Raw genomic sequence first — 15,967 nt, 5'->3', positions numbered from 1 at the left:
GGAAAAAATGACATCCCCAAACTCCTAACTTTGATACTATGCAAAAAGAAGATTCCCCATCACATCAAACTTGCGGTACATATATGGAGTACTAAATGTAGATAAAATAAAAAACTAATTGCACAGTTTGGTTGAACTTTGCGAGACGAATTTTTTTAGCCTAATTAGTCAATGTTTTGACAATAATTTACAAATACAAACAAAAAGTGCTACGGTGTTTGCCGTCGCATCCAACACTGTGCAGATGCAAAGTTCCGGCCGAACTAAACGGTGCCATGATTTACTTCTGGAAGACAGTTTGGAAGTTTGAAACTGAATGGCCTTTTGGCATTTGAATGGGACATGCTATTAATCAGGTGTCTGAAATTTGGCCTCGTCACAGGCGACCAACGTGAAACGATTGATGGGAAATCAACAGTAACTTTCTGCGCCCTTGGCCTACTGCTACCTGTCTTGGGGAGTTGTTATTTCTGAGGCCGTCAATAAAAATCAAGCCCAGAAGTGTCTGTGTCTAGTCTAGTCTATATTACAATGAAATACGCGCATAAGCGTGTTCTCAAAAAAAAAGTCTATATTACAATGTTTTTTCGATGGTTGCAAGAATTGCCAAGTATAGAAATACCCTCATCATCCAGGAGTCCCTTCCCTAATCTGAAATTCCCGTCGCCTGAAATCTCAGCAATTTTCAGGCACCTGAAGTGCAGGAAGAGTGTAATTGAATTTGCTTCTGAAAACCACATGCAATAGTGATGCTGAAACACCTGAGCCACAAAAAGGCGCCCTCGGCTCCTTGTCCATGTGTCCAGGGATAAGCCGCCACGCCCCCCTGGCCGGTGGCTGCCACTCCACACTCCACGACATTCACCACCACCACCCTATCCCTGCAGCTCCCGTCCAAAGCGCCAACGTGCATGACAGACGCCACTCGCGGTACCAACGCGGCGGCGGAGGCACTGGCGGCCCATCGTCGACGTCCGCGCCGAGCAATGGCGTCCCCGCTCCTGTGCGTCCTCCTCTACCTACTCCGCCACCTTGCGACCTGCCACGCCGCAACCGCGAGGGACACCATCACGCCGGGCAGCCCGCTGGCGGCCAATGAGACGCTGGTCTCGGGCGGCGAGGGCAACTTCGCGCTGGGCTTCTTCACCCCGCCGGGCGCCAACAGCACCTACCTCGGCGTGTGGTACAACAAGGTCTCCCTCCGCACCGTCGTGTGGGTCGCCAACCGCGAGGCCCCGATCGCGGGCGCAGTCGAGGACAACCCGGGCGCCACGCTCTCCGTCTCCGCCGGCGGCACGCTCGCCATTGCCGCGGGGAACAAGACCGTCGTGTGGTCCGTCCAGCCGGCGTCCAGGCTGGCGAGCCCCACCGCCCAGATCCTCGACAACGGCAACCTGGTGCTCGCGGACGGCGTCGGCGGCGCCGTGGCGTGGGAGGGGTTCGACTACCCGACGGACACGATGCTCCCAGAGATGAAGGTGGGGATCGACTACGTGAAAAGGAAGAACAGGACGCTGACGTCGTGGAAGAGCCCGTCCGACCCCTCCCCGGGCCCCGTCGCCATGGTGATGGACACCAACGGCGACCCCCAGGTATTCATCTGGAACGGCGGCGAGAAAGTCTGGCGCTCCGGCCCCTGGGATGGCGTCCAGTTCACCGGCGTGCCGGACACCGCCACCTACTCCGGCTTCACCTTCAGCTTCATAAACGATGCGCATGAAGTAACTTACAGCTTCCAGGTACGCAAGAACAACACCTAGTTCCATTTGGTTGCTTATTAGATGCAAGTAACCATCATCACATTATATATGGACGACGATGCAGGTGCACAACGCGTCGATCATCTCGCACCTGGGCGTCGTGAGCACGGGGAACTACGGGTTGCTGCAGCGTTCGACGTGGGTGGAGGCGGCGCGGGCGTGGAACCTGTACTGGTACGCGCCCAAGGACCAGTGCGACGCGGTGTCTCCCTGCGGCCCCAACGGCGTGTGCGACACCAACAACATGCCCGTCTGCTCCTGCCTCCACGGCTTCACCCCCAAGACCCCCGCCGCGTGGGCGCTGCGGGACGGGCGCGACGGGTGCGTGCGGACCACGCCGCTGGACTGCCGCAGCGGCACCGACGGCTTCATCACGGTGCACCACGCCAAGGTGCCCGACACGGAGCGGAGCGCGGTGGACGGGAGCCTCACGCTGGAGCAGTGCCGCCAGGCATGCCTCCGGAACTGCTCCTGCACCGCGTACGCCAGCGCCAACGTCAGCGTCGGCGCCGGCGGAGGGCGCGGCAACGGCGCCGGCTCCGGCTGCGTCATGTGGACCACGGGGCTCACCGACCTGCGCGTGTACCCCGACTTCGGCCAGGACCTCTTCGTCCGCCTCGCCGCCGCGGATCTCGGTACGTACGAACACCGCCCTCTGTACGTCCACTATGCGTTGGTGTCTCTATACGTAGTTTACGTCCACCATTGGTAATAGTAGTACCATGCTTCGCTGCATGGGATCTCCTATATTCGTATCAATACCGTTGTTCAGTCCTTACCAGCCGGAAACGTGGAATATGGCCACGTTCCTCGTTCCGGGACATCCACGTTCCTGATTAGAAAATATTTACGTTCCTACGTTATAAAATGACACTAAATTCTCGTTCCCGTTCTTTTTGGGAAACAAGGCTGCTAAGGTTCAGTCCGTCTAGAACAGAGTTGCCCCCACCTTTTTTCCGCTAATCGCCGTCGGTGACCACTGTCCCGCAAAGAAGACGGCGAGAGGCACCGAGCAGGGCGTCCTGATTCAGCTGATGGAGAGATGGAGGGAGGCCATGTGTTATCCGTTTTTATTGGAGTTGGAGGGACTGCTGCGAGATGCCGAATTGGTCACCACGAGCGATCATCTTTACGCTTTAACCCGTCCTCGTTACAGTACCCTTCAATTCCTTTATGTCCAACAATGTGAGACTGTAAGATGCTGAGATCGTGCAATAATAGTCGAGAGGGAGAAAGGTAAGAAAAGAAAAGAAAAAAAGAGCTTTTGTTGAGTGAGACAGCGGCCCCGTTGAGCGGCCCCTCGAGTACTTTCCAGAAGTTGAGCACTACCGAAAGCAGTAAGCTTTGGCTGCAGCAAAAGCCAAAAGATCAATGATAATATCATAGGAACTGTTTGGTTGTTGATCGCCGTTGCTGCAGCTGCAATAATACGTGCATCACCTGAGGGCCGAGGCACGTAGACTCTTGAGTCTGGACGTGCGACTTCACCGTGGAATACCGTGCATCACGTGAGGCATGTAGACCATTCGTTGCACAGGCTTCCAGTACCTGCCACCCGTGTACTGATGGGCTAGTTCGTTTCTCTTAATTAACGCTCATTTTCTGGACAACAGAAAGAACATCTAGCTTCATCTTCTTCTAAATAGAAATAGAGGAATCAGAACATATTATTACGAGGATCACATCGTACTGACAGAATAAAATCATAATTACTAGACGGAATTTACACAACAAATCACACTTATTACTCAATCCGTGAAATAAAATGGAATTCAAAGGATGCTAAAAACTCATAACCACATTCTCTAGCTTGCTACTTACCTGCAACATCATCTCTTCTGCTACTTAGGCTATTGTAATTGCGTTCAAAAACTGAAGCCAATGTGTTCCCTGAATAGAACATGTAAAAGAGTCTCAAGTCGTCATCCATCTGTCAAAAACAACTTAGATCTTTGTCAGCTAGATAGATCAATAGCTCACCGCTACACCTGTTAATAAAAAAGGATCTAAAATATTATCCCTTGTTCAGAGGTGGTTTAAGACCTAGCATCATGTGAACTACCCTCCATAGTAACCTGACATCAATCTTTTGAGAGGTGACATTTTAAATGCCATGGTTGGAGATTTAAAGGGTTTCTTGGCTTACTACAAAAATAGTAAGTCGTATCTCCATTCTAATTTCTCTTTGATATTTTTTTTCCCGAATGACACCTTTTAAAGAAACATATGAAGATTTTTATATTTAGAGGAATCTTTAGTTGCTAAACTATTTATGAAAACTTAACCCATTATACAAAAATATTACAGTATAAACAAACACATGGTTGTTAGTATGTGAGGTCCCTTTTGAGTTTCTGACGCAGTGACGTGTACTCCTCCTTTTATCATCCACTGATCGAAAGCCGAAAAGCGACAGGCAAATATCGCTTTTCGGGGTGCGCTCTGCTCAAAGAAGGACGACTGTTGCACACGTACGTACTTGTATGAGTGGCGAGAGGGCTGAAATAGAAAACTGGTCCTGCATGGGTGTTGCCTTTAAGCCTCTGTACTCTGTAGACCGGAGCACAGCTCAACTTGTGGGCACAAGAAGAATCTGGTGCTGGTAGGTGAAATCTCGTTTCGGAGAGGGTACAGTGGGAGGCGATGAACACTGATAGATCCACAAGATAAGCTAACCTTTATCATTAGGTGACAGATGGATGGGGCAGAAGTCGAAGCATCAATCATGTGAACAAGAATCATCAAGGAGGAGGAAAGCGGATAAACGTGGTAAGCGTTCCATAGAGAATCGTCGGGCTACGCGACGGCCCAGTCCCAGTAACTATACGAACTCTCCGACTAGGGACTCCGAGCGAGCCGACAGACTGCCCCATCCCATTTGACATGCATTCCACGTTTCTGTCAAGGCATAGGATGTTTGGACGACTCCACCAACTCTAACTTCACCATAGAGTAGAGTTTATGGAGCACCTTTTAGGTATTTTCTCAACTTTACCCCTTTTTTCTCGAACCACTGTTTCCTCCGTGGAGCCCAAATCGATTGGAACGCTCGCGATTCTGCAGCGTATTGGGCCCACACCGCACTGCAAACGGCCGCATGGGGCCGGCCCGGCGCTGATTGATGCTTTCCGAGAAGGCCAGAAGCAGATCACATGCACGTCAAACCCCACGGGTCGGTCCCCCGCACCGTGACCTGTTCGCTTAGCTGATAAGGCTGATTTACCGTTGCCAAGCGAACGGGGCGTCGTCGGCCGGTCGGCGTGCGCGAATCTACGGGAGATTCGGGGTTCGGCCAGTCGCCAGGCCACCTCCGTTCCACTCTCCGTACGACACGGGCAAGCAGCGCGGGCGCGGCAGGGGGCAGCCGCGCCCGAGCGCCTCTGGCCTCCTCTGCCCTCTGCTAGTGGCCTCTGCCCTTGGACGTCGGAGGCTGCCGAGCTGGGACACGCGCGCTCCTGCCGCTCCATGAGTTTTGCTCGGTGTTCTGTTGGTTGGACGGCTGGCGCAGCACGCCGAGGGCGCAGGGCCTTTCCGGTCTTGCCTCACTCTGAAAAGGACCTCGGATGCGCTGACGAAGTGATGATGCAGACCTGAATCAGCTGACAGATCTACGATGAGGGTCCATGCACGAATTGCTTACAGTAGCAAGTAAGGAAAGGCCAACAGCTAGCAGTAGCATCTCACCAAGCAACAGCGCCCCGGCAGGCAATTTGGGGCCGCCGTGTTCTAGCGCATCCCAAATCACAAAAGGCCACCAACCATTTCGATCCTACAGATAGACCCACTTGGCCGATGATCACTTCCATTTGCGAAACCAAGGTCCCATGCCAACGGATCTCGTCCCCGCTTGATTGTTGACGCAGCGGGCATGTGATGCTAGTTTGGCATGTCTCATCCAAGAATATATCGCATGCCATTACAGTGCTTTCGTCTGGATCCACCCTTCAGTCACATGATGCATGCAGAAAACCGAATTGAACGATCTCCCTCATCTACTAGACTTTCTTATTAGTATGAAAAACCGTTTATAACACAAAGAACTTGGAAAAGGCCTCCTTCCTCTAGGTCAATATATATGCTGAGAGTACTAACATTCATGCATGATTTTTATACAGATGTAGAAGCTAAATCAAGGGAGGCACGCATTAAAATCGCAGTTGGTGTCAGCGTCGCGGTGCTGGCGCTTCTTCTAGCAGTTGCTGCTCTCCTCATCTGGTCAAGAAGGAGAAGGCTAACAAGAACAGCCGGTAACAACACGCACTAAACTATCATCACACTTTGCCTGAAAGACACAAATACCTGAACAGAAGGGACAAACGACTATATATGTTTCTTGATGCTGTCCTGGCTTTTACATGGCAATATGTAACAGGATCAAGTAAATGGAGTGGCTCACGCAGCACCGGGCGTCGGTACGAGGGGAGCAGTCATGATGATGACCTGGAACTGCCAATATTTGATTTGGGGACAATTGCGGCTGCTACGGATGGTTTCTCGATCAACAACAAGCTTGGAGAAGGTGGCTTTGGACCAGTATATAAGGTGAAACTCTATAATCTATATGAACAGAGTCAGATATGCATATTCATGCTAACATTTCTTTTACAATTCTCCTATATCTCAGGTGCCTGGTTTTTTTTTGTTGTTATTTAGGCAACATGTAATTTTGTCATTATTTGGCCATTGAAAAAATTGTTCTCTGTCTCTTGTGAGTTGTCCTTTTAATTGTAACAGTTGTCTCTTATGAGTTGTTGTCTGAATATTCTCAAAAAATCATGCACCTAAAATATAGCAACTCCTTTCTAACAAGGAAAAAAAGTGGGATCAAGATGCTAATTGATTTCCAACAAAATTCATGATCTAAAGCAACTAAAGGAAACTATTTAGACTACTTGTTTGAGACCACCACAACTCTGCATATTTATCCCAAATGAACCAGAAGAGAAACGATGCCAATGCCCCTTTTTAGTTTTTTTAGTATCCTATTAACTCCTGAACTCCAGCCCTTGCATGGCTAATTGGAATAGTTTCAATCAATATTGCAGGGTAAACTCGAGGATGGAATGGAAATCGCAGTGAAAACACTTTCAAAGACATCTGCACAAGGTCTTGATGAGTTCAAGAATGAGGTTTTGTTGATAGCCAAACTCCAGCATCGCAATCTTGTTCGGCTTCTTGGATTCAGCGTTAGTGGACAAGAAAGGATGCTTGTTTATGAGTACATGGCAAACAAGAGCCTGGACTATTTCCTATTTGGTATAAGTCTCAACCTATCTTTTCTCACCATGAACATTTGATGATATATTTCCACAGCAAAAAAAATTAACCTCCTCCTGTATGTCAACAGAAAAAGACAATGTTGTACTTGATTGGCAAGTGCGGTATCGCATAATAGAAGGCATTACTCGAGGTTTACTCTATCTCCACCAGGACTCGAGATACAGAATCATCCATAGAGATCTCAAGGCAGCTAATGTTCTTCTAGACACGGAGATGACTCCCAAAATTTCAGACTTTGGAATGGCAAGAATATTTGGCAATGAAGAGACAGAAATTAATACCCGAAAAGTGGTTGGCACATAGTAAGTTGTGATAAAGGAATACTCATCATCATTCAAATACATTTTGCAGTACTAATCAAATTCGTGTGGCTCTTTTACAGTGGTTATATGTCTCCGGAGTATGCAATGGATGGAATCTTCTCTGTCAAGTCAGATGTATTCAGTTATGGAGTATTATTGCTGGAAATTGTTAGTGGTAGGAGAAACAGAGGAGTATACTCCTATTCAAACAACCAAAGCCTTCTAGGCCATGTAAGTGAGACAACTTACCTCATCTAGTGAATACCAGCTGTGTTTCTCAATAAAACTTCTGAAACCTGGTAACCATTTTTTTCTGCAGGCATGGAGTTTATGGAACGAGGAGAAGAGCATAGAGTTAGCAGATGAAAGAATGAATGGATCATTCAACTCAGACGAAGTACAGAAGTGTATCAGAGTTGGACTCTTGTGTGTGCAAGAGAATCCAGACGACCGTCCACTGATGTCTCAGGTGCTTCTGATGTTAGCTAGTCCTGATGCCACCTCACTGCCAACTCCTAAGCAACCTGGCTTTGCAGCTAGGAGAGTTCTAATGGAAACAGACACGTCATCAACCAAGCCAGACTGCAGCATATTTGACAGTGCAACAATCACCATGCTTGAAGGTCGATAGAAGTTATGACTAAGACACCTTATTGAAACCTAAACTACTAGGGAAATGTGTATTGTAGAGTAAATTTGGTGGCCTCTTCAGTATGTTTTGTGTGATTAAGCAGCAGAAAATTATATGAATATTAAATAATAGCAGCAGGTGTAGAATCTTTGTTGCTTTTATCTCCGACAAGTGACACGATGTCAGAAATTAAGAAAGTTTGCTAATATTACGAAGCACTTCATGTCAGTTCTAGTTCAGTACACTGAAGGACTCGATTCACTTCGTATGAGTGGTTCCGATGGCCAACTTGTGCGTATACAAAGTGAGCACCTGAGCAACTGTGTTTTTTCTAATTTCATCTCTTGCACCAACAGAATCAAACCACTTATTACGGTAAGCTATATAAAAGAAAGTCTATCTCAAAACTCAATTCTAACATTATTTGGCCATATAAAAGAAGCAAATTATTGCATCGCGGCTGCCTCTAGGATTCGACAAACTTGGATGACCCATTTCTTGTTGTCTTCACATGGCTATAACTGCGCCCGTTGATGTAACCAATATCTGCAAAAATGTTTTGGGTTGGCACTTGTTAAAAACAAATTCATTTCTTGTCAGCCATAATATTTTGAATGAACAGGAGGGGCAAAGCCCCTATTGTCAGCCATAATATCCAACAAACGGATGCACCTTCTATCAACAACTTATTTGAGATGCACATGTAATGATCTTGCTTAACACCTTGGGTGTTACACTGAGTTTTCCAGGGCATGGAGCTGAAGTAAAACTCAGAGGCCCTTGGTAAAATAAAAACTCTCAGTCACTGCTTATAATAACTAATGAGACTGAGTACAAAATACTACACCAATGATTAGTCTTTAGACCAATATAACAGAGAATGGGCTTTTAGACGATCCACAAAATCAGAATTTAGATAAACTAACGGATAGATTCTCAATTTTAGAATTTAGAAATTACGGAAAGAGAAAGGGAACCTACAGTGCTTACTTTGATCTTGTGCTGACTGGCAGCCTACTATTGTTGAATCATTCGCCTGCACGGAGTCTCGCCTCGTAGAATTGGCTATCGGCGGGTCGCGGTGCAGTCGGACTCTCTGAAAGGTGAGGCATCGCGACTTGTTGAGCTGCTGTCAATTAGCATACATCCTGATGTTGAGCTGCTGTCTTCTTAAATTCTTAGACTTTTGGGTCATATATACATATACATCCTGAATGCTAGCACTACATGTCAAAAGGTCATACCCCTGAATAAGATCGTTTTTCCTCGGTAATGCTTGGTTGAGGACGGACCGAGCCATGCGGCGTGATGAACAAGAAAAAAAAACCCTGCTTAATGAAAAACGTGCCGATGCACGATCTCGAAAAAAAGAACAAGAAAAAAAGAAGAAGGACGCATGTTGCAGTCACAGGGCTTGCACCAGTCCTTTCCACGGTCAGCGCATGGGAGTGTGTGTGGCCACTCGATCGGCGTGGGGTGCATGTGGAGCGTGGGGCCCATGCATGCCGGTGACCAAGAGATAGAATGACCGACATTGTGGATTCGTGAGAGGAGCGTGGGGGGCCACATCTGCATGCGCCATTTTCTGCTCTCGTGACTGGTGACTATGGGCATTGAACTCCACGCCGACGCGTTTCAGGTGTATGTTTCATATGTGTCATCTAGATGTTGTATATATTTCATCTAGATGTTGTATATATTGCAATGGTTATATACATATATTGCAAGTGTATCTTCCAAATGTTTCATCTGTTTCATTTGGATGTTGCATGTTTTCATCTGGATATTACATATGTTGCAGTGGCTATAAGCGTATGTCGCAGTGTATGTTCCCAATGTTTCACCTGTTTTAGACATATATTGCAAGTGTTTTATATGAATGTTACATACGTTGCAGTGGCTATACACATATGTTGCAAGCATATGTTTCAATTTGTTTTACCTTGTTACAGTATGTTTCAGCAAGTGCTCCTCCCACGTGCTCTGACTCGCGAGCACGCACACGCTGCACACACACAGCCAGCGTCGCCTATCTCTGTTACGTGGGCTAGCTCCAACAGTCAGACGTGTACGCAACGAGCGGTCAGTACCTAAACGGGCTAACATTCCCTTGTCAAATGGCCTTGCCTAGCAAAAAGTGTTGCCTGAAAAGTTGATGATATTTATCTAGCCAGGCAAGTGTAAAGAAGTGTGTTTGGTTGGTGCCTGGGTCTGAGAAATATATAAAAGTATGCTTTCTTGTCTAATAAAAATTTAATATATGTTGTTTAAATAATATATATGAAGACAAATAAATGATTTAAATTAGTAATAAAAAATCATAACCTAAACCATAAAATGAACATCGATATCAATGAAAGGAAAAAACAGCAATTTAATGTCTTGTCGGATAGGAAAGATCCTTTTACCAGTCAGCAACGCTTTTAGCACTAGCAGTAATAGGTTCCTTACGGCATTAAAACATACTATAGTACTTTGATGGATAATTATTTAATTAATTAATAGTAGAATGACAGACGATTGGAGGCCAGGCAACCCAGGTGCACCCAGGCACACGATTTTGCTCGCCTGGGCTTTGAAGCGTTGCCTGGCGCAGGCAGTGTTTCAGGGTTGCATCCAAACGCCATCCAGGCAGCGTCCAGGCAACCTGCCTCCTAGGCAAAGGACACCTAGGGTCTCAACCAAATACGCCCAAAGTCTATGCGCGCATGCAGAGCGCTAGAGCGGGCCAGCACCCAACGGACGTAGAACCACGCGTCCTGCACTACCAGGCGTGGCCCCCACGATGCAGCATACAACCGGGTCAACACATGAGTACGCGCTGTGCTCCCTCTCTCTCTCACATGCAGCTAGGTGGGCCCCATGCACATGCTCTACTGTGCAGGCGCATCAGCAAGAGGAGGTGCGTGTTAAAAAAAACAAGAGGAGGCGCGGGGCGTATCAAGCGCAGCAGCACATGAGTAGCGTGCATGCGTGCGGATGGACGTCCGGGCGCTAGCATGACCCTTTTTTCCTTGTGTTTTCTTTGGTATGGAATATCAGAAGAAAAAACTCGTGCAGATGGACGTCCGGGCACATTGGTATGGACGTCCGGGCGCTAGCATGACCCTCTTGCACATAACTGTTTTATTAGTTGCACAGTAAAAACTGTGTTCACGGATTCATCTATGCTTCAGTCCAACCCGTGGCCGCGTAGCGCTAGCGCGTGCGACCATCAGAGACGGTCTCACCGACGCATCGCCAACGAAGAATTCTCTACTGTCCGCGGGGCTCGCATCGCAATCGACGTGCACGAGTCGACCGCGCGCGATGACTTGGTACTAGCAAGCAACGATTATGCCGTGTGAGTGTGTGACTGACTCGTCAGTCGTCAATCAATCATTCGTTGGATTTACAGCCACGTCCAGACTGGCGGCGGCCAGCGGAACGCCGGAACACGACCTAACGATAGGAGCAGCTGCCGAGCGGGTTGAGGTTACGAAGGTGATGGAGAGAAACTGTCTCGCAGACTTCACGTACACGGTACACGCCCCCAAATCGAAAGTGAAGCTGCTCAAGTTTGCAAGACAGTACGTACATGGAAGAAAAATGCACTCGTTTCTGTCAATAAATTGAACCGGGTGACTTAGCCTGTTCGCTGGTTGGTTTCTGAGCTGATAAGCCTGGCTGGTGCTGGTTTACTATGAGAGAAAAATACTGTAGGCTGGCTAATAAGCCCTGGCTGAAACCAACAAGCGAACATGCTGATTGAATGTAAATAAATCTTTACAAGCTCTGAACTTTACATCTTACAGGAGGGTTTCGAGTGTGGCTAGTGGTTAAAAAAACAGAGAGCCAGGCCTTTGTGACAACGGAAACCTTTGATGTACTGTACAAAAGCTACGTACACAATACAAGGCACATACTACATCAGTAGAAGTCTAGAAGAGCACCACGAAAATAATCACTACTGGTGGTCTGCAGGTGAGGGCATGCAAACCGAAGCTACCTAGCGTCAATTGCGGTTATGGTCACGCTGTTGGCCGTGAGGCCATGAGACGAGTCCGTGTCCGACGTGTTCTTATTCCCGATGTTCACCCCGGGCTCGTTCGGCTCAGGGACCGTCGCGTTCTCGCTGGCCAGCATCATGACGACCGACGACATCAGGGGCCTGTTCCTGGGCTGCACCTCGACGCACAGAAGGGCGACCTGGATGCATCGCAGCACCTCGCTGTAGTTGACGCCGCTGCCGTCCATGACCTTGTCCACCAAATCGACGCTCCTGCCTTCTTTCCACATCATCCACGCCTGGACAAGGACAAATGACCAGACCAGCATGGTTAGATAAAAATGTTCAGAAAGAAACAACATGCAAATTGTGCTGCTTACAGTTGTAGTACTTACATAACGGAGGAGGTTGAGATCAAGCTCTTCTTCGTAGAAGCCTCGGTTTCTCCTGCCAGTGATGATCTCTAGAACCAGCACGCCGAAGCTGTAGATGTCGGACTTCATGGAAAACACGCCATCCATCGCATATTCCGGGGACATGTAGCCGCTGAAAACCAAAAACCGTCTCTCATGTCAGTTTGAATGTCCATAATTTGGGGGGCATAGGACCAGGAGATCAAGAAAGAACTTACTATGTTCCAATGACCTTCAATGTATATGCTGTGGTCTGGTCACCTCCGAACATCCTTGCGATGCCGAAGTCTGAAATTTTGGGGACCATGTTTCTGTCCAATAACACGTTGCTAGCCTTGACATCCCTATGGATGATCCTGAACCTTGAGTCTTCATGCAGATACTGTAAACCCCTCGCAATCCCCAAAATGACATCAAAGCGTTTCTGCCACCTTAGCAACATCCGCTTTCCTTCATCTGCACAACGCATAACCATTAGCATTATAGCATTTCTATGCAAGTACAATTCAGTAAACTAAACTTGTTGGGCAGATAGATATATGTTTCTGCAATGTCAAACTGACCAAATATGAACGTGTCGAGGCTCTGGTTGTGCATGTACTCGTACAGGAGCATCCTCTCCTCCTCGTCGATGCAGCAGCCGAGCAGCCTCACGAGGTTCCTGTGCTGAAGCTTGGCGATCAGCTTCACCTCGTTCTTGAACTCCACCGCCCCTTGCATCGATCTCCGGGACAGCCTCTTCACGGCTACTTCCTGCCCGTCCTCAAGCTTTCCCTGTTCAACAGTTCGCAGGTCCCAGCATCCCGTTAGAAATCAGGGAGAATCGGCTGACAAACCCTTTTTCAGATTATTCTACCATTTTCAGGTTTTATCATCCTACTGTTAATAATCACACTCCTTCCTATCGTTCTTACCATGTAAACAGGACCAAACCCTCCTTCGCCGATCTTGTTGCTCGCAGAGAAACTGTCCGTGGCGGCCAGGACCACCGCCAGATCAAACAACGGCAGGTCGTCGACGTCTTTCTCGGCACTCTTCCAGTCCTCGTCCAACGCCTGCCGTTTCCTTGCCCTGAACGGGAGCACGTCGTCTCCGCCGCTCGGCGCCGAGGAATCCGTCTCGCCGTGACGTTTCCTCCTCTTCCTCCAGACACAGCAGCAGACGACCGACGGCAGGAGAAGCACGCCGGCAACTGCCGCGATGACGCCGATCACCACGCGCTTGCTCGGGACCCGGTGTCTCGCTGGAAAACAAGCAGCGGCAATCGGCAAAACGTTAGGTGGTGAACCGGCCTAACACTGTGTTCTGCATGCGACTAGTCAATATGCGAGCGTTGCAAAAGTTTCAGACTAGAAAAATACCAAAGCTTTGGTTCCACTTACTTAGAAACATGCATGCATGATGTATCCCTTTGAATGCTTTAGGATTTTTTGCCGCTGCTACCACTAGAAAAAATGTGCGTATTTCTACCACCTGTTAAGAATAATCGTACCTAGAAATGCATGCATGTGGTCGATGTAAAACAGTCACCGCTGTATAGTTTATGATATCTAGATATTTTCAGTCGGAACAGTAATTTTCTCTCACACCAATTTAGCTAGAACAGTATTTTTCAGCTAGTTTCAGCTAAAATTCTGTCAGCCAAACGGGACCAAAGAAGGTGACAAAGAAAAGCAGCACAAGAGCGTGCTGCAGAATTCAACTAGTGCACACGCTGTTTTGTGACTTGTGATCGTTTTAGGCGAGTTATAATTAGGCGGATGATGGGACACTGGGGCCAATTAATCTCGACAGCTACGGAGACGAGATATCTCAACCAAGTCTCACAACAGTTTGCTCCAATTTACATTTCTACATCTGTCATGTAAGGTTCCTAGCAAGGATGTACAAAATTCATATAGATTTGTACTAACGCATAGAATCGCGCAATTATAAGATCATAAAAACTGACTGAAATTGTACTAAATTTGTACTGAATTGAAAGAAGTAGTATGTGACCAAAAATAAAAAGATTGCGTCAGAGTCCGAACCTGCGGCATTGAGCGCATCTATCTCCGACTGCGCGAGCCGTATGTAGACATCCTGAACGTCCGTCGGGTACAGCCGCATGTCCAGCAGATCGACGGCCCAGATGACGCAGCCGCGGCTGAGACCCCCGTTGACGTTCGCCGCAGCGTACGCCCGGCAGCTGCAGTTGCTGAGGCACGCCTGCCGGCATTGCTCCAGCGTCATGCCGGGGTACACCGTCGCGTTGGTGGCCTCCGGCAGCTTCATCCGCTTGACGACCCAGAACCCGTCGCTGCTCGCGTTCGCGCCGCCGCCGCCGCAGCCGAGGCTGGTCGTCCTCACGCACCCGGCCTTCCCGTCGCGGAGGTTCCACTGCTGCGGCGACCGTGGCTGGAACCCCGGGAGGCAGACGCACGCCTGGGACTGGCCGGTGTTGTCGCAGTACCCGAACGGCCCGCACTTGGCGTAGGAGTCGCACGGGTCGTTGGGGTAGTACCAGAAGTTGCTCCACCCGCCGTTGAGCAGCACGAACCGCTGCACCTGCCCCGCCGCTTCGTCCACGACGAGCCGCGACAGCAGCGCGTCGCCACCGATGGAGTAGCTGTAGTACGTCTCGTCGGGGCTGTACACCACCCTGAAGGTGAAGCCGTTCGACTTGAGGTACGGCACGCCGGTGAGGATCTCGCCGTTCCACGGCCCGCTCGTGTACAGCCTCGCGTCGCCACGGAAGAGGAAGAACTGCGGAAGCCCGCCGGTGACCAGCTTGAACGTGACGTCGCCCGGCGACGGGTCGGACGCGGCGCGCCACGCCGTGATGTTCCGGGTGATGCCGGCCCTGACGTCCACCCCGAGCTTCATGCCCGGGAGCAGCGTGTCCGTTGGGTAGTCGAAGCTCTGCCACGCCACGCTCTGGTCGGAGTCGGAGCCGCTCCCGTCGGCGCTGAGGACGAAGTTGCCGCTGTCCAGGAGCCGCGCGGTGGCGCCGGCGGTCACGTTCCTGGTCGGCACCGCCGAGGACCACACCGTGCCGTTCTGGCCGTCGAGGATGACGAGGCGGCCGTCGGCGGAGAGCCGGAGCACGCCCGGGGTGCTGCGGACCGGGCTGTGGCGGTTGGCGATCCACACCACGGTGTGCACCGTGATGTTGTAGTACCAGATGCCGAGGTACGTCCTGGCGCCATCATCGTCCGGGCTGAAGAAGCCGAGCTGGAAGACGCCACCGGCCGAGACGAGCGTCTCGTTATTGCCGGTGGTGATGGACTCGGACGGGCCGATGGTGTCGGTTGAGGTGGAGAGTGGGAAGAACGCGGCGGTGGCGAGGAGGACGAGGGAGAGCGCGCACGCCCTCATGCTCGACGATCTCGCCTGAATCGCGCGCCCCGCGCCAGTGCAGAACGGGCGGTGATCTCTAGCTACTCTCGGGATCGGGACATTGCCTTGTGAGGGTGCCTGCACCTGCACGCACGGCCGAGTGGCGGCTGCCAACCCCGAGGCTTGGGATCAGCGGGAGGGAGAGGACGTTGTCTTGTACCGGGTGATCGACCAGTGCGACGGTGCGGGCTGCAGCTGCGCGCGAGAATTTGTTA

General features: G+C 49.8%; 2 protein-coding genes across 2 annotated transcripts; one reads left to right on the top strand and one right to left on the bottom strand.

Moving 5' to 3' along the window:
* The first annotated feature begins 499 nt into the window (after positions 1-499).
* Positions 500-8,207, top strand: LOC136459172 (receptor-like serine/threonine-protein kinase SD1-8). Its single transcript, XM_066459061.1, has 8 exons — positions 500-1,739; positions 1,825-2,395; positions 5,876-6,007; positions 6,133-6,302; positions 6,806-7,016; positions 7,108-7,342; positions 7,423-7,573; positions 7,662-8,207. The coding sequence occupies exons 1-8, from the start codon at positions 912-914 to the stop codon at positions 7,971-7,973; spliced, it is 2,610 nt and encodes an 869-aa protein (XP_066315158.1). The 5' UTR covers positions 500-911; the 3' UTR covers positions 7,974-8,207.
* A 3,607-nt stretch (positions 8,208-11,814) lies between these two features.
* On the bottom strand, positions 11,815-15,967 carry LOC136459170 (receptor-like serine/threonine-protein kinase SD1-8). Its single transcript, XM_066459060.1, has 6 exons — positions 14,405-15,967; positions 13,289-13,617; positions 12,938-13,148; positions 12,593-12,830; positions 12,357-12,507; positions 11,815-12,260 (listed from the first exon to the last, which is right to left on the bottom strand). Exons 1-6 carry the CDS (start codon positions 15,729-15,731, stop codon positions 11,958-11,960), a joined length of 2,559 nt encoding a protein of 852 aa, XP_066315157.1. The 5' UTR covers positions 15,732-15,967; the 3' UTR covers positions 11,815-11,957.

This window comes from Miscanthus floridulus, chromosome 6, assembly GCF_019320115.1.
Source record: "Miscanthus floridulus cultivar M001 chromosome 6, ASM1932011v1, whole genome shotgun sequence".
In the NCBI taxonomy this organism is placed as follows: domain Eukaryota; kingdom Viridiplantae; phylum Streptophyta; class Magnoliopsida; order Poales; family Poaceae; genus Miscanthus; species Miscanthus floridulus.
Note: the sequence above shows the minus strand (reverse complement) of the source record. Positions and strands in the feature narration are given on the sequence as shown.

What these genes read in the sequence shown, in the direction of transcription:
- LOC136459172 (XM_066459061.1), top strand. Translation starts at nt 912, where the DNA reads ATGACAGACGCCACTCGCGGTACCAACGCGGCGGCGGAGGCACTGGCG. An exon ending in AAGTAACTTACAGCTTCCAG is followed by an intron (nt 1,740 to 1,824) that starts GTACGCAAGAAC and finishes ACGACGATGCAG; the next exon opens with GTGCACAACGCGTCGATCAT. An exon ending in ACCAAAGCCTTCTAGGCCAT is followed by an intron (nt 7,574 to 7,661) that starts GTAAGTGAGACA and finishes TTTTTTCTGCAG; the next exon opens with GCATGGAGTTTATGGAACGA.
- LOC136459170 (XM_066459060.1), bottom strand. Translation starts at nt 15,731, where the DNA reads ATGAGGGCGTGCGCGCTCTCCCTCGTCCTCCTCGCCACCGCCGCGTTC. An exon ending in TTGAAGGTCATTGGAACATA is followed by an intron (nt 12,508 to 12,592) that starts GTAAGTTCTTTC and finishes TTTGGTTTTCAG; the next exon opens with CGGCTACATGTCCCCGGAAT. An exon ending in ATCTCAACCTCCTCCGTTAT is followed by an intron (nt 12,261 to 12,356) that starts GTAAGTACTACA and finishes GTCCTTGTCCAG; the next exon opens with GCGTGGATGATGTGGAAAGA.